Here is a 23,293-nt window from a genome sequence, read left to right as displayed (position 1 = left end):
TGGTCTAATAACGTTAACTCGCTTTCTTATATATAATTGAAATCACATTATTGATTTAATCATGCCCCACATAACCCTACATGTCGTCTTTTTAGTCTGAAAGTTCATTGATGATGTTTTGGGGAAATCGGCCTTTCTCATTCTTTGTCTATCGATAGATGAGATAACCGTCGAAATTAGGACACGGTAATGGTGGCGCCCATTGTTTACATCGTCATTTTCAATGCATCGGTAATGTAAATAGAGAAATATCATGGGCTGAATTCCTATATTGAAAAGATTAAGCTTTGAATAAAAAGGTGAAGATAACGAACAGTGATCAATCCCATAACTCCTATATGGAATACAAAATTATGAGTTGGGCAAACACGGACCTCTGGACATACCAGATTTTCGATCAGGTGCCTAGGAGGAGTAAACATCCTCTGTCGACCATTCACACCCGTTGTGAGCGATATATATGGTCAACGATAGTTTTTTTTCCTCATGCATAAGGTTTTGTACGGTACAGCTATATGTTGTAAAGAATTGCTCAACTCATGCATAAAATTGATAGATGTTGATACACTGCCGAAATATGGGCACATGAGGATAGAAATTAGCCTCTTCTACTCTGTCTATTACTCTGAAGTTTGTATTATGCGAGACCTACACAATTTAAGGCATATCAATTTGTAATCGAATTCCTCAGGTTTGCCACATTTATTTACGAGAGATCAAAATCGTAGTATTGGTCGATTTTAGAAAATAATATCCGCCCGCTTGTTTAAATATTCATGGTCTGACATCCCTTAACTACATAGGGGTGCCAGTAGGGGACATGTATCGCTTTTGCAATACTCCCAGAATGGTTGCATTTTGTAGCATATAGCTTGTTGCGTTAAGTTCAAAGGTCAGTGCTTTCAATGAGAAATCAATAACGTCAATATAGCACAACGGTAGATTTATTACGGCCTAAACATTACAAAATGTTAATATTGTGATTTGCAGAGAGACATTGCCCTCCTTTGAATACATCGGATTTAGTGTTGATTCCCACTGTTGATAAAAACGACTTTGTGTTCGGTGATCACGTGTCATTCACATGTACAGAAGGATATGTTATTGTGGGAAGTACCAGGGTTAATTGTCGATCTGATGGTACCTGGAGCGGATCTATACCCACATGTTCTCTACAAGGTACACAATTATATGTTGCCTTACACCATGTATGTTATCCAGTGAATCCCTTACCTGCAATTTATAGTAATATGAAGCGAAAGAACACATTAATCAACAAATTCTTCTTGTAAATTTGCATATTAGTTTTCCTTCGAGTTTTGAGAATACTAGTCAGTATTTTAGATGTAAACACTTTAGTTTCTACTCATAGCTGCATTATCTTGTCCTACTGCAACCGGGATCTCCAACTCACAAGACTTCAATCAACAATTTCCCGTTGGTTTCACAAGAACTGCTGTATGCACACTTGGCTATGAAGCTGCGGGAAGTTTAGAGATCACGTGTCAGGCGAACCAAAAGTGGTCGTCTGCCAGTGGGTATTGTAGAAGTAAGTAGATCTTTTGTGTACTCCAGTATATATATATATATATAGTTTGTAAAAAAGAATTCAGTATTTGATACAGTAAATACATGCAATAATAAAAGTCAAGAAACACAAAACTCGAATACATTTCACTGTTAGCGCTATCGGCTTTAATGCCTCTTCAGACAGTTATAAAATGAAATAATATTGCTAAGTAACGTCAACATATCACGACGTAAGTAATTGTCCTTTGTGACGTCATAATAAATTACACTGGTAGCGATATAATACACACAATATTAGACAATACTTGGAGATCAATTACAGAGTTCAGTTCAATGTAGTTTCAATTTTACACAGTTATTTTCTATTAAGTTTGGGATTAAACAATTTTATAAAGTATTCCTCCTTTGTAACTCTGGAAATTTCGCAGTCATTATACATTTCATAAAATGGAAATATGTTGAAATCTCCATGACCACAATTGGCAAAATGTTCGGAATATGGCGAATTTCTGATACTTGGATCGCGAATTTCCTGCTTGTGGACGCGCACACGGGCGTTCAGTTTATTGGTTTGTCCGATGTAGTTTTCATTACAGGTACCATATATATATATATATATAAACTCTAAACACTTTTTGTACCTATGTATAGGCCTGGTGCAATATACAAACCCAATATCCGCATTTCAACCCAAATCAAAGTCTCTTGTGTCACAAAAAGACTTGACATCTGCTCAGTATTTATTCATTTATGTATATTTTTGTAACGGTAGTCGAAACCATACTTTATTTGAGCATACGTACCATTTTACAAAAACCTTGTAAAACCCTCGAGACGTTGACAGAGGTGTATGTGAGAGCAAGGAAATACAACTCTGGGTAGCGATTGCCTCTTAAATGTACATCAAATAACTGTATCCCATTTCCATTCTCAATGTATAACATTGTCAATGACCGTATAGCATGTGACAGCATAGCGAGAATTCCATCGTCATCGAAAGAAACTTTTCTAACTTGTCTAGATGGTCGAGCGGTCTAGCGCGCTGTTTTCATGCTGATAGGAGATTTGGTTCCGCAGGTTGTGAGTTCAACCGCAAGGTAGGGGCGGAAGTGGGTATCCAAATAAAGTGACATTTTCTGTGCTTTATATTAAATATTTCAAATGCAATGTGTATATTTTATGATCCTCTTAAATGTACATCGAATACCTGGGTTTTTGACTTGATCCAGCAGAGGACTGATTAGTTCAGTTTAGTCTTGACGCTCGATGGGAACAAACTTCTCTGTTGCCACATATTGCACTCAATAATTTTAATATGTAGACGTTTTGTTTGTTATAAGCCTTTGTAGTTTAGTTGTAGTTTTAGTTTCCTTACTTTTCTAAGTAAATATCCTGTCGTCCCGAAGAAGGGACAGGTCGTCCCAAAAATTTGACAACTCACAGTTGTTCGTGTCGTTGGTCATTTTTAGTGCTTTTTATATCCTTTTTTCTTTGACCTCGTATCTACTATTAGATCCGACACCTTGAATGTTCAGTGTTGTTGGATTTTAGTGATATATATATATATATATATATATATATATATATATATATATTATATATATTTGTAAATCAGTAATGAAAATCAGAATGATACATTCCATAAAAAGCAATCATTTACTGCTAGCGCTTTCCCCATGTATACATGGTTCATCAAGCAGTTCAAATATACAAAAATTGTTTAGAAACGTCTTTGTTATGACGTCAATTAAACGAGCCATGTTATGGAATTACCCTCTTCTATGTGTTCGTACGTCTCGCAGGGTGGGTCACCACATTTTTTACGCATTGGACCTTATTTTCTTTTTATCAATAAGAGCCAGTCATATATTACAATAAGTCTGTAAACCAACTTCTATTCGCGACATTATTTCGCAATTTACCAGTAATTGACTGGTTCTCGACGAATAGTTTTCACGACATTATCGTAAACATAAAAGAAATATTAAAGGACTGGTTTCCGACAAGAAATGTTCGCCATGAAAGGTTCTCGCGAACCTTGCAACATTTTCTTGCACACAAATAAAAGTTGGTGTACAGTATTCGTATATTATCTTCCAATATATTTGCAGTAAACCTCTTCATGGCTATTATTCTTTTTAGAGTTATTCTGTGGGAAACCTCGTGTGACAGATATGGTTAATGTTATCAGAATTCAAGGAGGGTCGTACTTTTATAAAGATCAAATCCGATATCAATGCAGAGCTGGCATTCCTCCAATGAAGAATCCCCCAGTCATCACGTGTAATGCAACAGGCCAATGGGATGACGCAATAGCCTGTAACAGTATGTAAAATGAACCTTACATGGTGTTTTCTGGAACTTTTTCTCGTTGGTACTATTTTCGTAAAACCGTAACCGATACACTATAACTTTACATCGAATCTGACGTGAAATGAGATTTAAATCGGCATATATTGATTCTTAAAGAGGTTCGCACCTGACATTTGGAGTAATGTCAATTTTTTGGGAACTGTATTTTTAATTTCTACGTTGAAGGAGGATTAGGAAATTGAAAAGAAAAACTGGGGTCGCAATGCTTGTTATTGAACTACAGTGTTCTAAACATGACCTTTTTGCCCTAAAATTCATTCAATTAAATTTAATTTATCTGTTGGTGTCAACAACATTAAAGCAACACAAATCAATTATTACATAAAATAGATACATAATCATGTCTTCTAACAATATAGATTTTAAAATGTTTAATACAAGTAAAGGAAATAAATAATAACCTTTTTGCACTTGATATACAAAAAATTCATGATATCAAATTTGAGAGTTTAAAAAGGCATATAAGGAGTAATGTAAATTTCTAAAATTTCACATAAGTTTAAAGGTCCTGTCTTAACATTTAGAATGCACCTTTAAAAGGGGGGGGGGGACTAAAGTTTTAAATCATTGTCGAAAATCCTTAATTTTTATACGAAATTTCGAGTAGATTATTTTAACTTTTTTAAGAATCGGTGTTCTGTTTGGAAAACTAAGTCAACCAAATTAATAAATGTCAACATTTGATCTAGTTCCAAGTATCAACTACATGTATCATAAATTATAAAACTGAAATACACGTATAGGAGTATAAAAATACAAGATATATTAGATGAAACAGAAACTGCAATATCACGCAGATTTAGAACTTTTTGATTACTATAGTAATCAATCCTTCCGCCACAAAATATAGTCCCTGCAAAACCCCATCAAAATTTGAATTAACACATTTTTTTCAACTCGATAAGGTTCAGTAATGTGTTGTATGTTTGCACCAATGGGATCAGTATTGAACCAGTAAATACTTAGTTGTAGCATCCTGCGCAATTGTGCTCAAAAGCCTAGGAGCCAACTTTCTTAGATACATTATTTAAACTCCATATCTGAACTCCAATGTCAATTATCGAATATAAAGTCAATTAAATTATCTAAACATTGAGATATTGCATGATTTCGGACAGTGCCATGTAAAGGCGGGTGCAGGAACGGGGGAATATGCCTTGGATACCTTGGATGTAAGTGTCCCCCAGGATATGGCGGGAAAAGGTGTGAAAGAGGTATGTTCTCTCATTTCTTAATGAAACACTATCTACACTATCTAAATTTCCTGCATATTCTATGAACCATATACAGAAATCTGTATGCATGTTTATATGTTTCGTAGCAATCTGCATTTTGCCATGTCTTCACCGTGGCCGCTGCATTGCTCCGTACCAGTGTGCCTGCACAACTGGATACACAGGATCCCGATGTCAGTCTGGTGAGAACTATTAATACTGTTATACCATAACTGGGATCAGTGCTGTTGTATGTATTGTACATACAGTAAGAACTTATAAGGCAATTACATCCTGGTTGAAATATCGTAGAAGAAGGTCCCACTTGGATGGTAATAAATATTGAACTTGAATAGGTGCAGAGAATACGCTTATAAATTAAGATCTTCCAACGGTCCATGTCACAGTAGACATTGTCACGCTCAATGAATGTTTGTCTGAGTGCTATAGTACTGGCACTACAAATAAAAACCGGAAACACCAGAGGTAGAATCACGTGTCTAGAAGTAAGTATCCGCTGATGAACGGTCACACACACACTGTGAGCCTATATCTTAATCAGGTAAACGGAGTAACCCGTGGAAAAGAACGGTCTAACATTAGTATGAAACACGTACAGCAACACTCAACGAATGATAGGTTGTATTTGCAAATACGATCGTTATAACGACTATATGGTTTGAAAATATGAAAGGGATAACTTTTGTTAAGAGATTTAAGGACATATGCGATGTTTCTCAATGCTATATAATATTTTTCTTGACATTTCACTTACAATTCACTTGCATTCTATCTCTTTTCTACAAAACACTTATATTACCACGTCTGTTTTAGAGCTCTTTTGATAGTTTCTGGTTGTTGCAAGTGAAATGTAGAGTCAGCTCTCACGTATTACAGTAAGTTGCATAAATGAGCATTACTGTAGCAAAGAAGGAGAGAAAAATTTATAGAACGTTAAGGGTTTCAAACCCGGAGCCCTTGTACTACTGGTAAGGTGAGCTAACCACTGAGATACCCAGGTCGATATAAAAATTATGGTAATATCACTACAATATGAATTGAAACCTATTTCGAAAATCATACAAGAACTCTTTATAACGAGATGAAAAAAATACTTTTAGAGAAAATGTCAGACACGGTATGTCCTTAACCATATGGAATGAACCATAGTCATTTTATCACAATATTTGCTATGAATGGTTACAATGTTATAAAATTGTTATATCAATAGCTGTATGTGACCCACCTTGTGAAAACAGAGGCATATGTGAAAAACCAAACGTCTGTCATTGTCAGCATGGATTTAAGGGTCATCTTTGTGAAAGGTATTTATGATTTATTACCTTGTACAGGAAATATACCTGTGTTAATTTGTTATTAATTTGGTATTTTAGTTTCCATGGTAGTTATGTGAAACTTCTTTTTTCTAGCTCTGATCTTCGGACGTTTGAGCGGGCAGAACGAGCACGAGAATCTACCACCAGTTCTACAACTGTGTCTCCGGGCTGGTCCTGGAGTTAAAGCGACATTTAGTGATGTCATGCAACAGTTACCCGGGGCTGGTCTCGGAAGTAAAGCGTCTACAATTACATACGTATAAAACTCTTAAATGTATGATCTTACAACACTGGCATGCTGTGACTGAATTTTAGAAAGAAGTGAACTCTTTCAAGAAAGCTTGGATAATCATGATTTGTAACAACCAGTCCGCGTTGATGTGTGTTCTACCTGTAAATCAATATATGCTTGATATGCAGAGGAATGATGTTACAAATAAACGTTGTCTTTATAAAGGTTTAGAATTCCATGTTGGTTAGAATAAGGGATCAAATTTCTTTTTCCCATAAGTTATGCATGTTCAATAAAATTGCATTTATCGTTTTAATTCATTTTAGCTCGATCTACAACAAATGGTATGCTATTTGCGTGAAAACTTAAAACTGGTTGTGCAAATGCTGCGATTGAATGTCAGACACAAGTTGTTTTCATGATTCCTAGTATATAAATTGGTGCAAACTATTATCCACCCATGTCTTTCAGAGCCCAAAAAACCTGTCCCCTGCCACCGTAGTCCAACGCATCTAATAAACAACACTGTATGGAGAAGATATTAAAGACTACGGATTCCGGCCTCCAGCACGTTAGTGAAATTGTCCTTATGGACTAACATATTATTTCTCACAATTTCATCATGTTTCACGGGGAAATATGACCGTATGTCGGGTCAGGGATGACCTGTATGTTGGTTTCTTTCTTTGTGACGTCATATAGAGATTCATCTTTGTCACCATCTCGCTGCGTGGAATGATCATAAATGTTTTCTGATTGATGATCGGACGCAACGACCTCCCTAAGATGACTATATATGTCGTCTCTGACAGTTAATTTTATTTCAGTCGTTTCTACTCCGTCCTCCTGTTCCAAAATCCTTCTTCCGACATCAGCTTTGTCCGTGTTGATGCTTTCAGCCACAGAATACAACAGGATCATTTTCGAGTTATCAGCAAGTTCATAAATGTCAGTTTTAGCCACAAGGTTTGCGTGACACGTGTTGGATGGATCTGCATTCCCTCCTATAGTTTCTTTTCCCTGGCGTTTCTTCCTATTTGAAATATATAGTGTGAAATATCTTTGTAGTATTCATATTAATGTGAAAATAGATAAAACTTCAAACCGAACAATTTTACATCATTTTTAAAACGCATCTGCAACAATACCCGCCTATACCTCTCACATCCAAATGGTTGCTACAATTTATAGATAGAAAACGGTTTCAATAAATCAAAAAAGCAAGCGAAAAGGACGAAAAGTGGAGATCCATACTTGAAGTAAATGCATGATGAAAACATTACTATCACAATGGCTACCAGCACTGCTGATGTAATGTAAATGATCGTTGTATGTTTATTTCCAAATAGATCTACAATTATAATGCATGAAAATCATTGAAATTTCTCGTTAACATTTCTTAAACACGATGGTTAAGTTGTGACGTGTGTGTATCTTTATCTTACCTTTGGATGTATTGCCTTCAGTGATTTTCGTTGCTATAGACGTATAGTGTGGATCAGTGCGTGGCGAATTACTCTCCTCAGTTGTAGACCGATAACGGCTGTCAGTACTAGGGGTCAGGGAATTCTTTTTGTTAGTTGGTTTTGTCTTAGGTGTGCTTTGGGGTTTTGTTGGAACGTTTGACATCGTGCTTTGGTAGTTTGTACTGACAAGAAGATTTGTATTGTCTGTTACACGTTTCGATAGTTTCTACAATAAAATTAAACAAACAATGAACATAATCACTAAAGAGCATTAAACTATTCTTTTGAGTCAAATAGGACATATTACACTATGAAATACAATTTGTTTGAATTTTTATTTACCCTCTTTATTAGATACTCACAGACTCGCATACAGCTAGTCTGAATTCACTGCATTTGATATAGTTGCACTCTTCTCCACAACTCAGACAACTTATTGCCTCTTTAATATCAAACATCTCTGGAAATGAGTGTACAGATTTGATGTATTTGTACTATTGCATAGTTAGTAATTATATTTCAAATGCAAAATTTCATCCAGATAAGAATATACATGTAACAGTATCGTTCAGAGAGGATCCTAATCACCTTCATTCTCATATTCAGCGTCATACTGAGAATTTCGAATACCTAGCCACACCGGTTGGTAGACTGAAATGTTATTGCTGGTACAGACATTCCATGGATTCGAGCTTAAATCGATGTCAGCTTTCAGAGTCTCAGCAGAAATTTTAGTTGATTCCTCCACACACTTTTTAAAAGCGGCCCCCCAAGTAAAGTCTCCTGGGATAACTTTGAATAAAAGGATAAGAACATTGAATGCAAAAGCGATGTTGCCTTCTCCATACCAATTAAAGAACACTATGTGCAAAAGCAATGATATCATTCCAAATGTAATCATACCAATCAAAGAAAACAATAAAAGAACCGATGTAATTATTCCTAATAAATATAAAGAATTTTACCGAGAACATTGCTAGAAAAAGCAATGCAGACATTTCAAATGTATGTGTTCCATTTAAAGAATACGCAATTTAATCTTTGAAAATGAATAGAAGTATAGTACCTCCATTTGTACACAGTGCATCTCCCTTGGATTTGCAGCTAACTTTACCGAATTTGGTTGTGTTGTGTTTGTCACAAAGAAGTTGAATACAGATATCCTCATCATTTTTCGCTGTGATCAAAACATTTTCACAAATATACCATGACGCCAGATTTCATGATAACAAAATTATTGAAATGAAGAAATCGATATCAATAGAATGAAAAACATACGATTTCCTGACTTTGAATGATCGACGTCGCCCTCTGAAATAGCACAATGTGGAAAAGAACGCAAATTAAGAAGCTTCACATGACTTCTAATAAAATCAAATGCCCTTCAAGATTCTGATTCTATAAAGTAGAGTTTTATCAAATATGCGTCACTTGCCATTTAGAACTACTTATAAAGTATTTTCCAGATTCTCTTTGCCTAGAGTATTTGTCTGTGATATGCCATTGGCCCTACAAGGTATCTTCAGGCCGTTTCGAAGTGCGTAAATGTACTGTAAATGTATTACATTTGGCTGTGTATTCTATTTAGCGCCTTTGGCGGAACGCAGCTTCCGCTAAATCAAGTACATCGCTAAATGCCATCCGTAAATCTAGATGTTTAAAGTAATTCAGGAATGCGCTAAATCAAATCTACGCTAACTTATTGAAAAAACGATTTCCGCCAAATATCGTACACGCCAAATATAATACGTTTACAGTATATATGGCAACCTATCTCTGACGTCTGTGGTTTGGACTATCATTTTCAAATGGCATGACTAACTTCATTATCACGATGTGTGGAGGAAATGCATATACGTGTATATTTACATTTTCAACGGTATTCTCCTACATAACACTATTACGAGCAATACGTATTTATCACTGCATAAATCCACTACGGGGTCAACAGAGGTTACGGCTGTGCGTATGAACATTTGTTAAAAGTAGGTAACAGGTACTACTTTTACTAAGGCAATACACATCTAGCAATCGCTCTCACTTACTACAGAAGTCTATCAATAGATGAAATCAACACCACAAAATGTATTTATGGTTTTATTTGTATTCCGAGCAGTGGACTTTCATCCATAATTGATAAAAGCATTTCTGTAAACAATGTCTTACTATTGCATGTCTAAATTTTGTCTGCTACAACTTCACCATGGTCATCGGTGATGCAGAATTGTACCTACTGCTAGACGATGGCATTAGGCTTTAGCAAAAAGGTCATTCACAGGATATATGGCCGATAAGTCGTCAAAGTGCATTAAGACCTACACATCGCACTGCCTCCGTGCCACAGCAGCCATAGGTGATTGATGTCGGTTTCCAAATTTATTTCTGGACATGGAAGCGAGGCGTCGTTAAAAACCTATTACAGAAATTTATCGGGTCAAAAGAAGCGTTCTGTGAGCTCAAGTTTGTCAACAATCACATATCCAAATCCAAACTGTCCCTTACCTTCGTGCAGTTCCACATTATCTGCGATGTTCAGCTCTTTCCGGAGATTCATCTGAGTTGCGTCCTATGTCCTGTCTATAAATGGTTTGCCTACACCTGACGACTGCCGCCCTGTTCTTCATGTTCCTCCACCTCAGTCTTCTGTTAACACCGTAATATCCACAGAATATCTTTCAAAGTCGGTCTTCAACGTCTTCAGTTTTCAAAAGTTTACAACTAAGTGTAACCTTGCGCACCTCCGTTTAAATCATAATTCCCCCACCCCCTAAAATTAGACATGTGGAAGAGTTTTCCATTATATACTCCCGAGTTAATGTATAAGTATATGTTGATATACTTGTTTTCTAGCGTCTTAGTAATTAAAACAGTTCTTCATTTGATGGAACTTTGTTTTGTGTTGTCGTCATTTTGAACATCTATGACGCTTCGTTGTGGACGTCAACAATTTGAAATGTATGGAAACGTGTTGTTAACACAATGTTACCGATCAAAAATGTAAATATAAGTAATAAGGTATCATTTTAAAATATTTATCGGGATATAAATACGGGTTGGTCACGTGATCAAATTCCATAAAGCCCTCTTCGGGCTTTATGGAATTTGATCACGTGACCAACCCGTATTTATATCCCGATAAATATTTTAAAATGATACCTTATTTCTTAAATATCCATTTAAGGGATAGACGGAGGAGAACATTGCAAGAAATAATTTATGATTAAAAATGATGGAGACTCTAAATAAAATGTATATTCTCATAGATGGTGTTGTTAAATATGATGTATTAGATGGAATAGTTTTATCTAATTTTAACATGAAAAACTGAAGATAACGAACAGTGACCAATCCCAATAAATGTATGATGCTGTAATAAGACAGTAATACCCGCAGTCGAGTGTTTGCCTTTAGATATACTATCCGTCGTATATGCGGAAGTAGTAAAGAAACCACAATAAGTTATTTTATAATTCACTTTAATATACATTTTGGAAACATTAAATCAGTGAAACTGTATGGAACATGATATGTAGATATTCCCGCAATTGATTGATTTAAAGATATTACCGGTAACATCTACATCCCCCCCACCCACACACACACCGAATTCTACATACAGGAAATGACGCTGTAACAAGTATGAATGGTTAATGGACATTCGTCTGTAGTTTGTCATCCTTATGGGTATAGTTTTACTGGACCGTTCGTTTGTATGTGAGTAACACTGAACTTGTAGACACTCTGGAAGCCAAATTTTTGCTCGACTTATTTGTTATTTCAGAAGTATTTTTCTCTTCAAGAGAGGAATAATCCTATCAATTTTGGAGTCCGAAAGTCAAGATCACTATGAGACTTCATTGCAAAGGCTTGTAGATACTCTTCAGCCCACATTTGTTTCTCGATTGATCTGATACCTCACACATATCTTTGAAATCAAGAGAGGATGGACCCTACTTAGTTTGGGATCCAAAGGGGAAGGTCAATATGGGACTTCATAAAAAAAAACCTTGTAGACTATCATTGCGAGGAATTATGCCCCTCTTGTGAAGCGCTTGTATAAAAATTTAGAATTACTTTAAGTATTCAGGCAAATCTGCTTTGCTTTCCACGATGGCCGATATCGGCCGACAGTTTACACCAATGTTTTGAGCATAGCGTGTACACCGTTTCCTGATAACTCGTTGACATGTTACATTCATAAATCAAGTGTAGAGTGTCAGGGAAAATAGTGTACTCTCTACACCAAAAAGTCGTTTGCAAAGCGTCCGAAGTGAAACTCATATACACTCTATACTAAAGTTTTAATCTACATCCTGATATCACTCCCGACACACACACACACACACACACACACACACACACACACATATGGTATCCGTATTTTTATTTGGAATTATTGTGTTTACGGAATGCAACAATAAAATCTGTCACAAATAGTTTGTTGCATATTTCATCTTGTAATGCTGACACTTGTCTTTTTCTCAAATCTTTTAAACAAGTGTTGAACTTGGTGATGAGGACATTGGGTACTGTTTTTCTAGGAAGTTTGGATCTATCAGCTGACATAGTTGCTCGTATGATAGGTTCAGTTTCAGATTCCTTATAACCTCTTTTTCTTCCTTCAAAATGTGCTGAAAGCTGTCGGTAGGTTTGATACGGAAGCAGATGTTTGATTTGTCATTTAAGAATGAAACAATTTACTTATATCGAACGATGCAGGGATGGTTGTTAAATGTTCAGCCGATGTAAGAAGCACTTCGAATAACGATTAACTGCGTTTCATTGCAAAACATCACCTTCTAGACTAAAAATTCCCCTTTGTTTACGAAGTATCAAATACAGAATGCGCATGCGCAGTCTGCAAGCATGTAAATAGGGATGCTATAAATACCACATAACAGTTCGGGCCATGTGCATAAACACAAGACAATAGATATAAATAATTTATTGACATAAATCATTTTTAAAATACCATCATTGTTACCAATACAGGGAAAAGGGGGAAATAAATCAATGTATTTCCAGTGAGATCTGATACCACTTTTAAATGTAGAACGTTCATGTAACTTTAACTGATGTTTTACACACATAACGTTGTTGAAAAGTGTACATTTAATATTGCAATGACACGATGACTTACTTATAGGTGTAAACTGTCAGGGAAATTTCAGTGAAATATTGTACACACTATACTTAAAACATTGTTGTAAACTGACGCCCGCAGTCGGCCATCGTAGCTTTCTCACATCGGTTCAAGCTTTAGAATCAAACTATGTAATTGTTTTCATTAACATAGAAAATAGTTTTTAGATAATAAAATAATATGTATAAAGTCAATACGCTTACCATCACTTGTCCAGTAAACGTAGAAGGATTGGTTAACACCACAAAAGCCTATCTTTTTAGTACAAAAATCACATTTGTAAATTGGTAGTCGTAGAGCAGAAACGGGAGGTCCGTCCAGACATGCGCACGTGTTCTCCTGGAGAAATGTACAGTATTCCAATATCTCAGTCAGTAATATTTTCTTTTGTATTAATGTTTGAATTTTGCTAATCTCTACTTGCATATGTAGTAGAATGTGCTGGAACTTGTTTTTCCGTCACTATGGATTTTCATTTAAAATATTGTAGTCCGATGTTATGACTGCACCATGTTTACCACTTGTTTAGCTACAGATCTGGTAAAAAATGATGTTATAATATACCTGTATGTACTAGAGTACAGTGAGTATTTATCCATTTTGTTAGACACATTATTATAGGTCATAAAGTGGATAATTATTTTAGGGACGGTCGCCGTGATATCAGTCACCTTGCATTGTCGCATAAGTATACCCTGTGTTTGATATGTACATTTCGTGGACAAGTGCAGTCCCAAGTAGGTATCAGTGTTTTTAATGATATTTAGTTATATTTCTATTTGTCAAATTGTGATGTATGGCTTGGTTCAGCTCTCCGAGCATCAAATTGAGTATTGTACAATCCGTAATGGTAGGTCCTAATGTTTAGTGTAGATCATGTTTCTCTAGTCTTCACAATCATATTTCCGTTCGCACACTCTCTACAATATAGAGCAGAATTGTGGGAAGGAGACCAGACTATTGTTTTTCATACCCTGCAAGGCACAGTATCAAATTCACACAGCGATAATTTGAGAATTTTTTGTACTAGCCATGGTAAGTTGTAAGCGAAAAAAAAATGTGGATTTCTAGTAAATATACTTGTTAGCAATAGTTACGAGTAAATTGCTACGTGTACATACATGTATAAAGTGACTGCATTTTGTAGTATAATATATCAATACTGTATTGGTAGAAATCAATACACAAAGGTCAGTAGTCTACTCAATGTACCATATGAAAGGTGAAGATAACGAACAGTGATCAATCTCATAACTACTATAAGCAATACAAAATAGATAGTTGGGCAAACATGGACCCCTGGACACACCAGAGGTGGGATCAGGTGCCTAGGAGGAGTAAGCATCCTCTGTAGACCGGTCACACCCGCCGTGAGCCATATATCCAATTGAAAGTCGGGTCTGTGGAGCGTCAAAAATATAAACTCAAGTAATTAAAGATATCCTTAATTATTTGAAGGTATATCACAAATTCTATGGTCGTCATACCTGTCCTGATAAGAAATGCAAAATATAAAGTTGGGCAAACACGGACCCCTTGACATACCAGAAGTGGTATCAAGTGTCTAAGAGGCGTAAGCATATCCGTCGACCGGTCACCCACCGTGAGCCCTATATCTTGATCAGGTAAACGGAGTTATCCGTAGTCAAAATCAATGTGCCAAGAACGGCCTAACAATCGGTATAGAACATATCAGACAGCATTTGCCCCAATAAGAAGGTTGCATTGGTAAACTAGATCATGATAACGACCACAGAATTTGCAAAATGCTGACTTTAAACAAGAATGTTGAAAACCCTTTAACATCCACTTGTTTGTCAGTAGCTTGCCTCGAATTAAAAACTGATAATGCGCAGAACAAGCTTTTGTCACGAGATATCTTCAATTCAACATATCAACAATTGAACTAATCATTTGATTGAATCGTTGCTCTATCTAAAAGAATTGATGCGTGCATTATAATTAATTCCTTGTACAAAATCGTTCTAAATGATTAAAAATATCTTCAACTGAATTGAAGAGATCATCAAATCATTCATATCGAGCTTCAAATTGAACTTTGCAAGCAGTATATACATTGTAATTTCACCACTTTGATGCACGCATCAAAATAATTCATGAAACCATCAGTGTAATTGATGCGTGCATCAATTTCAGTTGATGAGAGCAATAATTGATTTGATGCGCGGATAAATTAAAATATTGTGCATAATAACTGAATTAATGAAATCTTAATTATTTGCTTTTATGTTAATTTGGTGACCCATACAGGTCTTGCTTATGAACAGGTGAAGATAACGAACAGTGATCAATCTCAGTTCCTATAAGGAAGCCTAAATTAAGTGTTTGGCAAACACGGGCCCTTGGATATACCAGAAGTGGGATCAGGTGCCAAGATTGATTGTATCTTGCTTAACGTCTCGCTCGAGAATTTTTCACTCATATGGAGACGTCACCAAGACCGGTGAAGGGCTTCAAATTGAGGCCTATGCTCGGTGCTTATGGCCATTGAGCAGTGAGGGTTCTTTAGCGTGACACACCTACTGTGACACGGGTCATCCGTTTTTAAGGTCATCTCCGAGGACCCGTGACATTCACACTTGGTGCCGAGCGTTTGGCGATGGAACTGTCTCTACGTGTTTTAACGACTTCGGTCTGTCGCGGCCGGGATTCGAACCTCGGCCTTTCGCATGCGGGGCGAACGCTCTAACCTCTCGGCCACCGCGGCGGTCAGGTGCCGAGAAGGAGTAAATATTCCCTGTTGACCGGTCACACCTGCCGTGAGTCCTATATCTTGATCACGTAAACGGAGCAATCCGCAGTTAACACCTCAGTGTAAAACAAACGGTCTAACATGTACAATTGGTATGAAATACGTCATAGAGCAATTGACCCAATGACAGGCTGTGTTGGCAATCTAGATTGTTATGACGACCATAGAATATGCGAAATACTTACTTTATATGAGGTTGCTGAAGCACTTGTAACGTCAACTTGTCTGTCAGTAGTCTACCTCGATTTAAAAGCTGATCATACGCAGTACAAGCTCTGCAGTATAGAATCAGTTGAGTGACATAAACACCATATACAGGTGATAATGGAATATTGCTACATAAATATGGGAACTTGACTATGGAGAAGCTGAAGTCATCCCGTTTGTCAAAAAGTAGGAAGCAGATATGGAAGACTGTGTGGTGTCTTTTATTTCGAGTTCACTGGGATATATCGAATCGACATATGGATGAAAATTAATATTACATTAAACAAATAAAATCTCAGTAAATCATATGGAGGCGTCATCATTGCCGGTGAAGGGGCTGTAAAAAGGTATTTGCTCCACTCTTACGGTATTTGAGCAAGGAGGGATCTTTATCGCGCCACATCTGCTATGACACGGGACCTCGGGTTTTGTGGTTTCATCCGGAGGACCGCCCCCATTTAGTCATTTTTACGACAAGCGAGGGGTGTGGGAACCTATTCTAACTAGGATCCCCACGAGATCCTTCTCATGAAGACGCTTTTGAATAGATTAAACATATTTTAAGATTATGTATGTTTCAAGTCTGTTATACATGTATATGTAATTGGATTTTTAAGTCATATATGCATTTTAGTACCTGGTAGCACCCGTATTGTATTTCTCTAGATTTTCATAATTCTCAACTTGTTCAACATGTTTGTACATTTCATCGCATTCTTATTTCACAGACTTTCATCTTCACTGCCAACTTTTTTGATACGACATAAAACATTAAATTGGTCCAATTTCCCTTGTCTACACATCAGTTGTAAAAAAAAAATTAAAATTTTTCCTCTGCAATTTATGTATGTATCAATAACTATCTTTACTGTAGAGATAGCCTAGGCACCTGATACCACCTCTGGTGTGTCCAGGGGTCCGTGTTTGCCCAACTATCTATTTTGTATTGCTTGTAGGAGTTATGAGATTGATCACTGTTCGTTATATTCACCTTGCATATGCGAAGTATCTAATCTAGTCATTTCAACTAAGAAAGTGATTCGCGTTGTGCATAAAATATCTATTCTAGTCATTTACCTCTGTTGTGTATAGAATACATTCAAAATATCAAAATGCAATGCATGATTATCGTAATTGACAAAACGCGATTCTAATTGATGTAACGAAGTGTGAAAACTTCGATATCGATATCACAAAACATTAAATTTATGCTAGATCAATTCTTAACTGTGTCTGCTATGAAAATTGCCTCACCCATGCAATATTACTAGGTGCATGTGGCTTAATGATAAAATAGCTAAATTGAAAACAAATCGTAAATTTCAGCAATACAATTTTTGAATAAAATACATTCTATTAGGTAGGCTCCCAGCTAGCCAAGATTTTAGAGTGGTGCACCAGACACTTTCACAAAGATGGTTAACTGCTGGTTTACGGATGTAAAACTTATAAGGTACCAATTTTGATGCACCAGATGCGCATTTCGACAAATAATGTATCTTCAGTGATGCTCAAGCCGAAATTATATGTAAATGCTGTAACATTTGGATTTTATTCCAAGTCCAGTATGTTTGTTTACTCCTTTCCCATCCCCAAACGTAACGTATGGGTTTTCATGGTCAAAACACTTTTTTAATTTCATTCCCAAGTCAGTACAAATAGCTTCAGCAGAAAGAAAGCATTTACCCAGATGAAAACACTAACACATCAATGATATTTTTTCAATCCATCTAGATTTACAAAAACATAAAAAATAGTAAACTGTATCAATGGTTCCTTGGTTTGAACTTTTCGGCTCCTGTATTTATCTCTCAGGTACAATCAACGTATATTGAAATAAAGCAACACAAACTATCATTGTTATATACCTTCATTTTTTCCTGTATAAAACTAACGCAATCGAGAGCCAACATTTTAACTGTTAAATCAACTCTCACACCAATGGTTTATTGACTGGTCAACAGTTGTGAGTTTGTGAACTGTTGAGCGGGCAATAGTCTGTTCCAGTTCTATTGGCTACGCAAATCACGTGATCTTGTCGATCTGCTGCTTTGTTTACGTAATGGTGAGACTGATTAATTTGACAGATGATGATTTACAGAATTTATCAGATGTGACACAGAACAGCAACACAAAAAATGTAGCTATTGTTTATTAATTATGATATTAGGTATGTTTTCTTTTCAACTAGTAGATACGTTGATAATTTTTTCTCAATCACTCTGAATCATTTCAAAAGTTCAAAGTCAACAAACCATACATGTGTAATCATAGGTGGCTGGGTCAAGGATATTGCACTATAACCTACATTTGTATGCAAACAATGAAGGAAATTCGAACCATTAATAAATATTTCTCTCCGATCTGTGGTGTCTCTTCACATTTTTTCATGTTTCAGGAAGTTTAACTACATGTGTCATTACCACAGAACACTAATTCATCCACGTTCTAAAAAACGGAAAGGAATTTATTGAGTTGCAATCCTTACTACATGTATATGTAAAACTTATACGGTATCAATTTTGATGCACCAGATGCGCAAATCGACAAATAATGTCTCTTCAGTGATGCTCAACCGTAATTATATATATAGAATATCACACTCTAATGTTGATCTCGGACCTGGGATTGGCCCTCGAGTGATCTCGGCCCTCGCCAAGATAGGTGTATCAGCCATCAGGGATGATACACTACTAGGTATATGAAATATTATGAATCAGTGGGATGAAACATTTTTTGAAATTTGGATAAATTAGTATAAGCTTTTTGAAACATAAGAAAGTTAAAAGAGACACCATAGATCGGAGAGAAATATTTATTCATGGTTCGAATGTCCTCCATTGTTTACATATAGGTTATAGTGCAATATCCTTGACCCAGGCGCCTATGAAAACAACCTGAAAATAAAGGTGTATAACACAACAGTTTTAAACTGTGTCCTCGGACAACACTTAATTTGTTTGACCCTCGAACGGACCTGTTGCCCTCAGCCTACGGCTTCTGGAAAAATATCTTTTCTCGGGTCAAACAAAACAGATGTCGTCCTCGGACGTAGTGAATAATTGTATACTATTGTATTGCTAGCATTTCCACTTTTACAGCACAGGGCGGTCCTTTTAATGACGGTAATAATGGGAACTGGTGCGTTAAGATAATCAATCATCACTATAACATAGTTTGTGTACTTACCTGTATTGCAAATGTATCATATCCGGCTGTTTCATCCAGACAAATATCTTGACATTTGCCTAGTGATATTTTTTCCGTTGTTTGATTAACGATAGTAAGATTTTTCACTGCGTCTTCATGAAAACATCCTAAAATATATATATATATATAAGGTGCATTGGATAATAGTTCTTAATCTTAACTACAGAAACCTGAACAAAGTGTGGGTCAATTTACTATTTGTAATGAAGATAGCCTTTCTATTTGGACGATTTGTACAAATTATATGAATATAAGATTACCCCGCGTCAAATCTAAGACGTAAAAATAGACAGCGGCGGTTCGTTCCTTGGCAATAAGGAGTGATATTTTACGGTATTTCAGACGAGACGTTAGAACAGAGGTATCGCGTTGCGACAGGCTTTGACATGATACAGAACCCTTACTGTTACAACCGTGAGCAGCATGCATCGTCAAAATTTGTGTCGCCTCAGCTACAGCTAGCAACGTCTTAATGTGAGTGAAAATCTCAAATGGACTTAAAACAAATAAAAAAGCATACAAAACAACGACAAAAATTATTTATGAAACTTCAAATTCGTACAAAGTGTTGAATGTAACGTTTTCTCGCATACCAAAGACTACATCTACCAACCGATTGTCGAAAGTGAACGTGGAAGCTTACGTACTGTGATGTCATTTATTTTTAGAGGATAGTATCACAGACACAAATAGTGTGGTGTGTTGATTTCAATGCACGTAAACAATAGTGTAGTCGTCCATTTCACTGTTAGTCAACACTGGATGCACAATCACAACGATAACTTTATATACATACATGTAATCAACAATTTGCCTGGGAATATATTTCAAAGTGCAGGATCAGAAACACACAAGCGAGATATTTTGAGATATAACCTAAGTTCTATCAATATGATCAAGGAAATGACATGAAAAAGGAAGACCTCGTAAATTTATTTTTAGTTCACAAATGTTGCTTTCTCGTGTAACCTTTGTTATAAATTATCCTACGGTGTGCATTAAACGACCATGGGCAGATGTTTGTCATTAATTCAATTCGAAATTATCATGTTAATATCAAATTAAAGTAGACCTATACTATCAAATGTAAATGCGGAACTACGCGTGCGTTTTCCGAAATGTGGTATTTTAACGATATCGGTTTGATTTTTACATGGCGAAATGAAAGTCCGATATCGAGGTCCTTCCAGGGAGTTATCAGCTGCGTTCAAATTTTGTATTTAAAAGGGGGAGGACTAACGATGATTAAAGGTTTAGAAAAAAAATGGTTGGAGAACACAGATTTTGGCGGATGAGGGCGAGCCAATTGCATTGTACACAATTGCATTATACATGTCCGTGAGATACATTGTCTATTCATGTAGGTAAAAGTTTTACAATGATCCATGTTCAACATATGGAATTACGGGGGCATCAGAAAGTTGGGGAGACGGATGGGGAAAAGGGGACCAATTCATATTTCCACCAGCATCATAATAATAAATTTCTTTTATGAGGATCCGGGTTAAAAAAAAAAAGGTCCTCAGTGTCCCTTGCTTGTCGTAAGAGGCGACAAAATGGGGCGGTCCATTGGATGAGACTGCAAAAACCGAGACCCTGTGTCACAGCAGGTGTGGCACGATAAAGATCCCTACTCAAAGACCGTCATCGTCGAGTATAGGCCTAAATTTTGCAGCCCTTCACCGGCAATGGTGACGTCTCCATATGAGTAAAATATTCTCGAGTGTAATAATTACTAATTTAAAAATACTACGCAACTGTTGAATCCAAATTATCATGAACAAATACATGGTAAGCTTGTGTAAAAATAAAAGTTCACACTTAGCTACTCCAGTGAACACATATATAATCGCTGCTCCAATGTTGCAGATATTGACGCAAGTTTCAAAGAACGGCTGCTAATAATTTGTTTTATTCCTTCATTAAATTAATCCAATGAAAGTACTAATTGTTTTAAAAGTCTCTCTCTCTCTCTCTCTCTCTCTCTCTCTCTCTCTCATTTCAGCCTGATTATATATAGACTACAAATTACAAAACCATATCAAAGAGGAAGGACGGATTAATTCATCAAATCAGGAAATGCAATAGAATAGACTTTTTCACAGATTCCGGTACCAGTATGGATTAAGGTTGATCGATCCTCATGTGATGTCATAGCTTTTTGCAAAACGTTTAATCAATCAAATTTTGCACATGGTAGAAATATATCTCTCAGCGGAATTTTGTTCACTGAACATAATAAAAAAAAAAGGTAAACTTTTGATACTGAAAAAGTTTTTTTTATTTTCCAAAGATAATCAATTATTTATAATTTTAAAAATGTTGTCAAGGGCAATAACTCCTATGCTGGAATTTCCTCTACTGCAGTCAATGACACAATGATTTCCCTAATATCCACAATTAATTTTGATATATCTATGAATTAGCAGTTTTCTTGAACTGTTGACATATAAAATAAGTAATTTCAACAAGTTTTAATCAATTTTCATTATTCTGTTTAACGAAAATGTGTGATTTTTTTATGTTGATATATACTTCTGTTTTTTGTATGTCTGACATCTTTAAAAAGGTGGCAACATACACATTTTCTTTGGTTATTGATTAAATTAAACTATATTGAGTGGAAATTAATACAGTTTTTCCACTTTCAACCATTAATATTGATAAGTCACATGAGGATCGATCCACCTTAACATTATTCTATGGCATTGGCTTTTACCCAAAGTTCGTTTCTAATAATTGATTGAATTATAAACAAACCATATGAGTGAATCAAACGACTTCTCTTTCTATACACTCGTGTCCAGTAGTTACCAGTAAAACTTCCCCCAGAGTGAAGTTTTGTGTTCCTTGATATCGTTCCTTTATCTTGACAAAATCTTTGAGCCTCTATCCAATTCATTGCGTCTTTGTACATTAGCTCGTCTGAATTTCCTAGAACACAAATCAATTCAAATACTTCTATTGATGAGAAAAAACTCTAATCATATTCTAAGCGTACAAAGCACTTTAAAATACTTATAAAAGGCTAATGTTCATAAGAATCATTGATAATATTTCCATACTGTTTTTGATTGATATGAGAAAAACAAGAAAACTGAATACTTTCATTTTTCTTGTTCCTCCCCTCCTGGTGCGAGGAATAGTTTAAATATCCAGCTATAACTATACTTATAGTATACGTGCTAAACAAGGAAGTCCAACATACGCTGTGTATTTAGTCCTTCTCGTGAATTGTACTACACATGATGTATAAACATTTTTTCAAATCAAAAACCCTTCACTTTGTGAACGCGACACAATGATTCTGCAAACGTTCATTATCAATTGGCGATAACGGAATTTACAAAACAAGTTTTCCTATTGGACATGAATCAGTGTGGTAAATCTATTTGGATATTTCAAATTAACGTATCATTATTTGAAAATGTTAATCCCTGAAAATGTATAAATTCATTTCACTTAATAATTATACTGGTTTTCTTGCGCTAATTTTGCTTTCAAAAGGCAGTAGATTTAACAGACTTTTTAAAAAATCTACAACCATCATGTCAAGGTGTACTATCATATTTTACATATGATATGGCATTTGTACTACAATTATCAAGAAAAAAATCTATTGGCAAGTTACACACATGTATACATAAAAACAGTTTATTCCTGTAATATATTGCCAATTTCACCGTCAAATTACCTCCCTTGAAAACTCTTAAGATTCAGGAGGTAAAAACGGTATTGTTTACATGATCTCAAAATTCAAAACTTCCTTCATATATTTGCATTTTTTCGTTTTATTACGGTGAATGGA

General features: G+C 35.8%; 2 protein-coding genes across 2 annotated transcripts in view; one reads left to right on the top strand and one right to left on the bottom strand.

Moving 5' to 3' along the window:
- The window catches only part of LOC125670285 (sushi, von Willebrand factor type A, EGF and pentraxin domain-containing protein 1-like), a 39,987-nt gene extending 32,192 nt beyond the window's left edge, over positions 1–7,795 (top strand). Inside the window, exons 29-35 of the mRNA XM_048905376.2 lie at positions 991–1,179; positions 1,373–1,549; positions 3,673–3,855; positions 5,022–5,117; positions 5,225–5,320; positions 6,349–6,442; positions 6,548–7,795. Coding sequence (XP_048761333.2) covers positions 991–1,179; positions 1,373–1,549; positions 3,673–3,855; positions 5,022–5,117; positions 5,225–5,320; positions 6,349–6,442; positions 6,548–6,638 — 926 coding nt within the window. The 3' untranslated portion in view covers positions 6,639–7,795. The remainder of the gene's footprint in view (positions 1–990; positions 1,180–1,372; positions 1,550–3,672; positions 3,856–5,021; positions 5,118–5,224; positions 5,321–6,348; positions 6,443–6,547) is intronic.
- Positions 6,614–23,293, bottom strand: part of LOC125670291 (uncharacterized) — a 45,747-nt gene continuing 29,067 nt past the window's right edge. Inside the window, exon 11 of the mRNA XM_056162282.1 lies at positions 6,614–7,719. Coding sequence (XP_056018257.1) covers positions 7,314–7,719 — 406 coding nt within the window. The 3' untranslated portion in view covers positions 6,614–7,313. The remainder of the gene's footprint in view (positions 7,720–23,293) is intronic.

Source organism: Ostrea edulis, chromosome 4 (genome assembly GCF_947568905.1).
Source record: "Ostrea edulis chromosome 4, xbOstEdul1.1, whole genome shotgun sequence".
Taxonomy (NCBI): domain Eukaryota; kingdom Metazoa; phylum Mollusca; class Bivalvia; order Ostreida; family Ostreidae; genus Ostrea; species Ostrea edulis.
Note: the sequence above shows the minus strand (reverse complement) of the source record. Positions and strands in the feature narration are given on the sequence as shown.